This window comes from Pseudophryne corroboree, chromosome 1 (assembly GCF_028390025.1).
Source record: "Pseudophryne corroboree isolate aPseCor3 chromosome 1, aPseCor3.hap2, whole genome shotgun sequence".
Lineage (NCBI taxonomy): Eukaryota > Metazoa > Chordata > Amphibia > Anura > Myobatrachidae > Pseudophryne > Pseudophryne corroboree.
The window spans coordinates 311,441,996-311,453,112 of NC_086444.1; the positions used below are offsets into that span (position 1 = coordinate 311,441,996).

Here is an 11,117-nt window from a genome sequence, read left to right on the forward strand (position 1 = left end):
GCTGTGTGTCGGTACGCGTGTGTCGACATGTATGAGGAGGAAAATGAGGTGGAGGCGGAGCAGTTGCCTGTGTTAGTGATGTCACCCCCTAGGGAGTCGACACCTGACTGGATGATTGTGTTTAAGCAATTAAGTGATAATGTCAGCAATTTACAAAAAACTGTTGACGACATAAGAAAGCCGGCAAATCAATTAGTGCCTGTTCAGGCGTCTCAGACACCCTCAGGGGCCCTAAAACGGCCGCTACCTCAGTGGGTCGACACGGATCCAGATACAGATACTGAATCTAGTGTCGACGGTGACGAGACAAACGTAATGTCCAGTAGGGCCACACGTTACATGATCACGGCAATGAAAGAGGCATTGAACCTTTCTGACACTACAAATACCTCAAAGGCGGGTATTATGTGGGGTGTGAAAAAACTGCCAATAGTTTTCCTGAGTCTGAGGAAATAAATGAGGTGTGTGATAAAGCGTGGGTTTCCCCCGATAAAAAACAGCTAATTTCTAATAAGTTATTAGCACTATACCCTTTCCCGCCAGAGGTTAGGGCACGGTGGGAAACACCCCCTAGGGTAGATAAGGCGCTCACACGTTTATCTAAACAAGTAGCGTTACCGTCCCCTGATACGGCCACCCTCAAAGAACCAGCTGATAGGAGGCTGGAAAATATCCTGAAAAGTATATACACACATACTGGTGTTATACTGCGACCAGCAATCGCATCAGCCTGGATGTGCAGTGCTGGAGTCGCATGGGCGGATTCCCTGACTGAGAATATTGATACCCTGGATAGGGACAATATTCTGTTAACTATAGAACATTTAAAGGATGCATTGCTATATATGCGTGATGCGCAGAGGGATATTTGTACCCTGGCATCAAGAGTAAGCGCAATGTCCATCTCTGCCAGAAGAGCATTATGGACCAGACAGTGGTCAGGGGACGCAGATTCCAAACGGCACATGGAAGTATTGCCGTATAAGGGGGAGGAGTTATTTGGGGCTGGTCTAACAGACCTGGTGGCCACGGCAACGGCTGGAAAATCCACCTTTTTACCCCAGGTTACTTCACATCAACAGAAAAAGACACAGTCTTTTCAAACTCAGTCCTTTCGTTCCCATAAGTACAAGTGAGCAAAAGGTCACTCTTTTCTGCCCAAGGGCAGAGGAAGAGGAAAAAGGCAGCACCATGCAGCCGCTTCCCAGGAGCAGAAGCCCTCCCCTGCTTCTGCCAAGTCTTCAGCATGACGCTGGGGCTTTACAAGCAGACTCAGACAAAACCAAAGTCTCCCTCCGACAGGGAGGCAGTTCTGGAAGCCATTCACAAGCTGTACTCCCAGCAGGTGATAATCAAGGTACCCCTCTTACAACAGGGGAAGGGGTATTATTCCACACTATTTGTGGTACCGAAGCCGGACGGCTCGGTGAGACCAATATTAAATCTAAAATCTTTGAACACTTACATAAAAAGGTTCAAATTCAAGATGGAGTCACTCAGAGCGGTGATAGCGAACCTGGAAGAGGGGGACTATATGGTGTCGCTGGACATCAAGGATGCGTATCTCCACGTCCCAATATATCCTTCTCACCAAGGGTACCTCAGGTTTGTAGTACAAAACTGTCATTATCAGTTTCAGACGCTGCCGTTTGGATTGTCCACGGCGCCTCGGGTCTTTACCAAGGTAATGGCCGAAATGATGATTCTTCTACGAAGAAAAGGCATCTTAATTATCCCTTACTTGGACGATCTCCTGATAAGGGCAAGAACCAAGGAACAGTTAGAAGTCGGAGTGGCACTATCTCAGGTAGTGCTAAGTCAGCACGGATGGATTCTAAATATTCCAAAATCGCAGCTGATTCCAACGACACGTCTACTGTTCTTAGGAATGATTCTGGACACTGTCCAGAAGAAGGTGTTTCTCCCGGAGGAGAAGGCCAGGGAGTTATCCGAGCTAGTCAGGAACCTCCTAAAACCAGGACAGGTCTCAGTGCATCAGTGCACAAGGGTCCTGGGAAAAATGGTGGCTTCTTACGAAGCGATTCCATTCGGAAGATTCCATGCAAGAACTTTTCAGTGGGATCTACTGGGAAAATGGTCCGGATCGCATCTTCAGATGCATCAACGGATAACCCTGTCGCCAAGGACAAGGGTCTCTCTCCTGTGGTGGCTTCAGAGGGCTCATCTACTAGAGGGCCGCAGATTTGGCATTCAGGATTGGATCCTGGTAACCACGGATGCCAGCCTGAGAGGCTGGGGAGCAGTCACACAGGGAAGGAATTTCCAGGGCTTGTGGTCAAGCATGGAAACATCTCTTCATATAAACATTCTAGAACTAAGGGCCATTTACGATGCCTTAATTCAAGCAAAACCTCTGCTTCAGGGTCAGGCGGTGTTGATCCAGTCGGACAACATCACGTCAGTCGCCCACATAAACAGACAGGGCGGCACGAGAAGCAGGAGGGCAATGGCAGAAACTGCAAGGATTCTTCGCTGGGCGGAAAATCATGTGATAGCACTGTCAGCAGTGTTCATTCCGGGAGTGGACAACTGGGAAGCAGACTTCCTCAGCAGACACGACCTTCACCCGGAAGAGTGGGGACTTCACCCAGAAGTCTTCCACCAAATTGTAAACCGTTGGGAAAGACCAAAGGTGGACATGATGGCGTCACGTCTAAACAAAAAACTGGACAGATATTGCGCCAGGTCAAGGGACCCTCAGGCAATAGCAGTGGACGCTCTGGTAACGCCGTGGGTGTACCAGTCAGTGTATGTATTCCCTCCTCTGCCCCTCATACCGAAAGTATTGAGAATCATAAGAAGGAGAGGAGTAAGAACTATACTCGTGGTTCCGGATTGGCCAAGAAGGTCTTGGTACCCGGAACTTCAAGAGATGCTCACGGACGAACCGTGGCCTCTACCTCTAAGACAGGACCTGCTACTGCAGGGGCCTTGTCTGTTCCAAGACTTACCGCGGCTGCGTTTGACGGCATGGCGGTTGAACGCCGGATCCTGAAGGACAAGGGCATTCCAGAAGAAGTCATCCCTACTCTGGTAAAAGCCAGAAAGGAAGTAACCGCAAAACATTATCACCGCATTTGGCGTAAATATGTTGCGTGGTGTGAGGCCAAGAAGGCCCCTACACAGGAATTTCAACTGGGTCGTTTCTTGCATTTCCTGCAAACAGGACTGTCTATGGGCCTAAAATTAGGGTCCATTAAGGTTCAAATTTCGGCCCTGTCGATATTCTTCCAGAAAGAACTGGCTTCAGTACCTGAAGTTCAGACATTTGTGAAAGGGGTGCTGCACATACAGCCTCCTTTTGTGCCTCCAGTGGCACCTTGGGATCTCAATGTTGTGTTGAGATTTCTAAAATCACACTGGTTTGAACCATTGTTTACGGTAGATTTAAAATATCTCACGTGGAAGGTGTCGATGCTGTTGGCCTTGGCTTCAGCTAGGCGTGTGTCAGAATTGGCGGCTTTATCATGTAAAAGCCCTTACCTAAATTTTCATTCTGACAGGGCGGAATTGAGGACTCGTCCTCAATTTCTACCTAAGGTGGTTTCTGCATTTCACATGAACCAACCTATTGTGGTACCTGCGGCTACTAGGGACTTAGAGGACTCTAAGTTGCTGGACGTTGTCAGGGCCTTGAAAATATATGTTTCCAGGACGGCTGGAGTCAGGAAAACTGACTCGCTGTTTATCCTGTATGCACCCAACAAGCTGGGTGCTCCTGCTTCAAAGCAGACGATTGCTCGTTGGATTTGTAGTACAATTCAGCTTGCACATTCCGTGGCAGGATTGCCACAGCCAAAATCAGTAAAAGCCCATTCCACAAGGAAAGTGGGCTCATCTTGGGCGGCTGCCCGAGGGGTCTCGGCTTTACAACTTTGCCGAGCAGCTACTTGGTCAGGGGCAAACACGTTTGCTAAATTCTACAAATTTGATACCCTGGCTGAGGAGGACCTGGAGTTCTCTCATTCGGTGCTGCAGAGTCATCCGCACTCTCCCGCCCGTTTGGGAGCTTTGGTATAATCCCCATGGTCCTTACGGAGTCCCAGCATCCACTTAGGACGTTAGAGAAAATAAGATTTTACTTACCGATAAATCTATTTCTCGTAGTCCGTAGTGGATGCTGGGCGCCCATCCCTAGTGCGGATTGTCTGCAATACTTGTATATAGTTATTGTTACAAAAAATTTGGGTTATTATTGTTGAGCCATCTTTTCAGAGGCTCCTTTAAAATTATCATACTGTTAACTGGGTTCAGATCACGAGTTGTACGGTGTGATTGGTGTGGCTGGTATGAGTCTTACCCGGGATTCAATATCCTTCCTTATTATGTACGCTCGTCCGGGCACAGTATCCTAACTGGCTTGGAGGAGGGTCATAGGGGGAGGAGCCAGTGCACACCACCTGATATCTCAAGCTTTTATTTTGTGCCCTGTCTCCTGCGGAGCCGCTATTCCCCATGGTCCTTACGGAGTCCCAGCATCCACTACGGACTACGAGAAATAGATTTATCGGTAAGTAAAATCTTATTATCAGCCTTTCCCTGGCGTACAGCTGTGTGTCTGTGACTATATGCTAATGCCAGTATCAGCCTTCCCCTGGTGTACAGCTGTGTGTCTGTGACTATATGATAATGCCTGTTTCACCCTTCCCCTGGTGTACAGCTGTGTGTCTGTGACTATATGATAATGCCAGTATCGGCCTTCTCCTGGTGTACAGCTCTGTGTCTGTGACTATACGCTAATGCCAGTATCAGCCCTTTCCCTGGTGTACAGCTGTGTGCCTGTGACTATACGCTAATGCCAGTATCAGCCCTTTCCCTGGTGTACAGCTGTGTGTCTGTGACTATATACTAATGCCAGTATCAGCCCTTCCCCTGGTGTACAGCTGTGTGTCTGTGACTATATACTAATGCCAGTATCAGCCCTTCCCCTGGGGTACAGCTGTGTGTCTGTAACTATATGATAATGCCAGTATCAGCCCTTCCCCTGGGGTACAGCTGTGTGTCTGTGACTATATGATAATGCCAGTATCAGCCCTTCCCCTGGGGTACAGCTGTGTGTCTGTGACTATATGATAATGCCAGTATCAGCTCTTCCCCTGGTGTACAGCTGTGTGTCTGTGACTATATACTAATGCCAGTATCAGCCCTTCCCCTGGGGTACAGCTGTGTGTCTGTGACTATATGATAATGCCAGTATCAGCCCTTCCCCTGGGGTACAGCTGTGTGTCTGTAACTATATGATAATGCCAGTATCAGCCCTTCCCCTGGGGTACAGCTGTGTGTCTGTGACTATATGATAATGCCAGTATCAGCTCTTCCCCTGGGGTACAGCTGTGTGTCTGTGACTATATGCTAATGCCAGTATCAGCCTTCCCCTGGTGTACAGCTGTGTGTCTGTAACTATATGATAATGCCAGTATCAGCCCTTCCCCTGGGGTACAGCTGTGTGTCTGTGACTATATGATAATGCCAGTATCAGCTCTTCCCCTGGTGTACAGCTGTGTGTCTGTGACTATATACTAATGCCAGTATCAGCCCTTCCCCTGGGGTACAGCTGTGTGTCTGTGACTATATGATAATGCCAGTATCAGCCCTTCCCCTGGGGTACAGCTGTGTGTCTGTAACTATATGATAATGCCAGTATCAGCCCTTCCCCTGGGGTACAGCTGTGTGTCTGTGACTATATGATAATGCCAGTATCAGCTCTTCCCCTGGGGTACAGCTGTGTGTCTTTGACTATACGCTAATGCCAGTATCAGCCTTCCCCTGGTGTACAGCTGTGTGTCTGTAACTATATGATAATGCCAGTATCAGCCCTTCCCCTGGGGTACAGCTGTGTGTCTGTGACTATATGATAATGCCAGTATCAGCTCTTCCCCTGGTGTACAGCTGTGTGTCTGTGACTATATGCTAATGCCAGTATCAGCCTTCCCCTGGTGTACAGCTGTGTGTCTGTAACTATATGATAATGCCAGTATCAGCCCTTCCCCTGGGGTACAGCTGTGTGTCTGTGACTATATGATAATGCCAGTATCAGCTCTTCCCCTGGTGTACAGCTGTGTGTCTGTGACTATATACTAATGCCAGTATCAGCCCTTCCCCTGGGGTACAGCTGTGTGTCTGTGACTATATGATAATGCCAGTATCAGCCCTTCCCCTGGGGTACAGCTGTGTGTCTGTAACTATATGATAATGCCAGTATCAGCCCTTCCCCTGGGGTACAGCTGTGTGTCTGTGACTATATGATAATGCCAGTATCAGCCCTTCCCCTGGTGTACAGCTGTGTGTCTGTGACTATATACTAATGCCAGTATCAGCCCTTCCCCTGGTGTACAGCTGTGTGTCTGTGACTATATGATAATGCCAGTATCAGCCCTTCCCCTGGGGTACAGCTGTGTGTCTTTGACTATACGCTAATGCCAGTATCAGCCCTTCCCCTAGTGTACAAGTGTATGGCCTTCAGTGTGAGCGATTAAACGTCTGTGTACACAACCACCAGTGACACGCTTGCGACACTCCTTTTACACATCCATAAGACGGATTATTTCCATGCGTCTGAATAGCCACCTCCCAGTCACCGCACAGGAACACCCATCACATCTTAAAGACAATTGTAATACCGTGCATCTTAGTTGTATCTGCGACTGTGTGTATACACAGTGTAATGCATGGCCTGTAAGAGTCAGTAGAGGTAAGCTGGACGACACTAGACTATGGGGGTAATTCTGAGTTGATCGCAGCAGCAAGTTTGTTAGCAATTGGGCAAAACCATGTGCATTGCAGGGGATGCAGATATAACATGTGCAGAGAGAGTTAGATTTGGGTGGGTTATATTGTTTCTGTGCAGGGTAAATACTGGCTGCTTGTTTTTACACTGCAATTTAGATTTCAGTTTGAATACACCCCACCCAAATCTAATACTCTCTGCACATGTTACATCAGCCCCCCCTGCAGTGCACATGGTTTTGCCCAATTGCTAACAAAGTTGCTTCTGCGATCAACTCAGAATTAGGCCCTATATGTCGTCTGATCCAGCAGATCGGACCAACATATCGGGCACATCGTCTAATGTTTACCCACTATGACGCTGATGATGCACGCTCCTGCGGGTCGTCAGTGACATCCTCTGTCGGCCCTACATGCAGGACTAACGGGGGATGTCGTTAGCTGTTGCTGCTCAAATGAATGAGATAGAACAGGAAGGCAGCCCTATCTACAGAACTACTTTGACAGCTATGATTTATTCCATTATAACCAGATAATGGGCCTAATTCTGAGTTGATCGCAGCAGCAAATTTGTTAGCAGTTGGGCAAAACCATGTGCACTGCAGGGGGGGCAGATATAACATGTGCAGAGAGAGTTGGATTTTGGTGGGGTGTATTTAAACTGAAATCTAAATTGCAGTGTAAAAATAAAGCAGCTAGTATTTATCTTGCACAGAAACAAAATAACCCACCCAAATCTAACTCTCTCTGCAAATGTTATATCTGCCCCCCCTGCAGTGCACATGGTTTTGCCCAATTGCTAACAAACTTGCTGCTGCGATCAACTCAGAATTACCCCCAATGGGGGTCATTCCGAGTTGTTCGCTCGCTAGCAGATTTTAGCAGCATTGCACACGCTAGGCCGCCGCCCTCTGGGAGTGTATCTTAGCTTAGCAGAATAGCGGACGAAGATTAGCAGAATTGCGATTAGAAAATTCTTAGCAGTTTCTGAGTAGCTCCAGACCTACTCACAGATTGCGATCAGTTCAGGCCGTTTAGTTCCTGGTTTGACTTCACAAACACGCCCTGCGTTCGGCCAGCCACTCCCCCGTTTCTCCAGACACTCCTGCGTTTTATCCTGGCACGCCTGCGTTTTTCCGCACACTCCCAGAAAACGGTCAGTTTCCGCCCAGAAACACCCATTTCCTGTCAATCACACTCCGATCACTTCAACGATGAAAATTATTCGTTCGGACGTGAGTAAATCTACTAAGTTTTGTGCTAAAATACTAACCGCATGCGCACTGCGTACCATGCGCATGCGTATTTTTGCCTTAATTGCTCCGTTGCGAAAATCGGCAACGAGCGAACAACTCGGAATGACCCCCAATATGCGCACCGATTAAGCATTCCCTTATAAGTTCTAAACCAAACAATTACACCTTATGAACATGGAATACAACAAATTATATCATACAGCTAAATATCATAATGCTACTTAGCTGCTCTGTTACTAAACATCCTGTAATAATATCCAGTTACTATAGTAAAACAACAGGACCATGGTTACAGTAATGACCAAGTCACTCTAATGATCTAAGAATAAAACTGTGAATGTCGTCTGGAGATTGTCACATTTGTCTTTTCTTTAGTATAATTGTGATTTCTTTTTTGTTCTTCCCCAAACAGGTTTTCCTTTAAACAAGTGTAAGAAGCGCATTCATGTTTTCCTCTGTCTATTGCCTTGCGTATTCTTTTAGAGATGAATGTAAAATAGTTGTGATTTCTCTTACTGAAATGATTCCAGAAACTGGATTTTACTTTGGACTTATAAAAGCTTTCTATACAATATATGCACATTTCTATAAATTATATAATATGAAGCTGGAGAGAGGAGATAACCGTAACCTTGGAAGAAATGTTATGTTTCTTACATGATACACTAGTGTATGGCAGAAGATTGTATGCAGACTTCATGACCAAAGGTGTTGGAGACAGATGTAGCGCACAGGCGCTAGTTTGTATTACCATCTCCTGATAAAATGTAAGTGTGCGGGTACATGTATGTTATTTTTTGTTACCAAAAGTGGACCAAGACATTAAGTCCTAAACGGCACATTTAAGAAAACCGGTTTGGACTATCGGCTATGCACAGCTTGACGCTGTATATTTACAGCGGCTCATTCAACCATTATTTGGCTATGAACTTGCTTGATCCTTTTAATTTACAGTTTTTAAAACCTGTATGTGACCAGATATGCCTACAATGTTTCTCTATATGTAATAGTGTTACTGTTGAAGTGATGAATGTGACTTAAATTGCTATTCACCATGACATTGTACATGGTATAAGGTATAATGTATAAGGTGTCCAGAACATTTAATATACCTATGAAATCTATATTTTCAGACACCTTTGCTTTCATATACAGCCAACCATTCATTTTTCAGAATATTTTTATGAATATGCCTTAAATTATTCCTCTACTGCCAATAAAAGTGGAATTTTCAAACTGTGTCCAAATGATTTACCTACTGTATGTTATAGTGCTGGCACTGTCAGCGTGGCCTTGCATGCAGAATAGAGAGGATATGACCGGCACTATGGGCTTTATCAGAAATAACACTGGAAGTTTCTACGGAGAATTCTGGAAAGATTGGGGCTGTTGTAGCTATGAAATTGCTCTCTACACTTCCACTAATTGGGATGCGTTTAAGTTGCCAGCTGTTGGGATCCCGTTGGTCAGGATACCGATGCCGGAATCCCTACAGCCGACGATGCCGCCAGCTGGAATCCCATGCAACAGGACTATTCCCACTTGTGGGTGTCCACGAAGAGACTCTTTGCATTTGCACCGCTGCTGGTATTCTGGCGGGTGCGATGCCGCTGTCGGGATATTGACAGCCATCATCCTGCCTGTAGGTAAATCTTACTGAATCCTTTAAATGTGTATACACAGAGTTATGCTTAGAGGAACACATTTAACACGTAACCAATAGTCAGACTATTTGGGTTCACAATCAGTGACTGTGTTCTAGAAAAGCAAATACTTATAGGCACAAACACTACAGCACATTATTTACATACAGTAGATACTGTTTATGGTAAGTCAGTATGTTGTGCTGCAGCACTTGGAGTCTTTTGCAGGTTGATTGTTTATTATATTGTGTCAGATATTTTCTGGTGTTACAGTGGATCCTATTTTGTGAATTTGCAACCTTTTATGTTACCGTGAAGCTGTTTGCTGGTCTCAAGGTCTGTGCTATCATGATCTCTCATGTCCTGTATCACTGGTTTCTGGAGTACTGAGTCGCAGAACCACTCCTGGGGACAGGAAAGAGTGCCTGGTTCAACCATCTCCACCAACAGAACGGTATAGGATGTTCTTGGGGAGCTGGGAGGCGGCAGACCTTCCTTATCCAGGGGAAGTATCAGTTCTGGCAGGCAGCCAGTGGGAGCGAGAAGGGTACGGCAGGGCATCCCTCTAGTTTTCACACCTCATGCCCATTCACTATCACCACCTGGGAGTGGGGAAGTACAAGCTCTGTACAATAAGATGGCTGATGTCCTTTTCAATGGTGGTTGTTGGTCCACCACTGCCATGCAATGATAATATTATAGAGAAAGTGGTGGCAGAGGATTGTTTAATTTATAAAATTTGCCTTGCCAATCATGATAAATGGTAATTTTGGAATTAAAGATGCTTTTTCTCTTTTAAACTTTTGTTAGTTTTGTTTATTTCCCAGACTCGTTACTTCGAGACAGCTGTTATATTTCCTTATGTGCTAAATTTATTATAACCAGTCTTAATAAGGCCTTACCTTTTTAGAACCCCCCTTCCCTGGGACGCAGTGTATTCCATGGTACTTGTTTGTCCCCAAAATTTCAATAGTAATTTTATCTCAGCACCAAGTACAACAACAGGTGTATGGAAACTAGGAGTATCTGGAAAGGAAAAAAAATTGTAACTGAACTTGTAGTAATGTTCAGAGAAACCTAAGGCAGACATAGAAGGCACAATAACCAAGCAATACTAAAGCTGAAGTTGGGGGTAACACCAGACAGCAGAGTCTGGTTTACAGGCAACTGCTGTAATCCAAGCACTAATACTGTATAATAACAAAGTCCAGTAAATGAGAGAGAGTCAGTCCAGGCAGTAATCCAATGGCAAAATCCATCATACAGACCAGGGTCAATAGATTTCTCATACGTCCTAGAGGATGCTGGGGACTCCAAAAGGACCATGGGGTATAGACGGATCCGCAGGAGCTTGGGCACACTATAAAGACTTAAACTGGGTGTGAACTGGCTCCTCCCTCTATGACCCTCCTCCAGACCTCAGTTAGACTTTGTGCCCAGGAGTGATGGGTCACACACTAGGGGAGCTCTA

At 45.9% G+C, this 11,117-nt stretch overlaps 1 protein-coding gene across 3 annotated transcripts in view; it reads left to right on the top strand.

Annotated features, from left to right (window-relative positions):
* Positions 1–9,239, top strand: part of RILPL2 (Rab interacting lysosomal protein like 2) — an 84,288-nt gene extending 75,049 nt beyond the window's left edge. For all 3 annotated transcript variants that reach the window (XM_063964502.1, XM_063964501.1, XM_063964503.1), the window contains exon 5: positions 8,416–9,239. In XM_063964502.1, the coding sequence (XP_063820572.1) occupies positions 8,416–8,437 (22 nt within the window). In that variant the 3' untranslated portion in view covers positions 8,438–9,239. The remainder of the gene's footprint in view (positions 1–8,415) is intronic.
* The last annotated feature ends 1,878 nt before the right edge of the window (positions 9,240–11,117 follow it).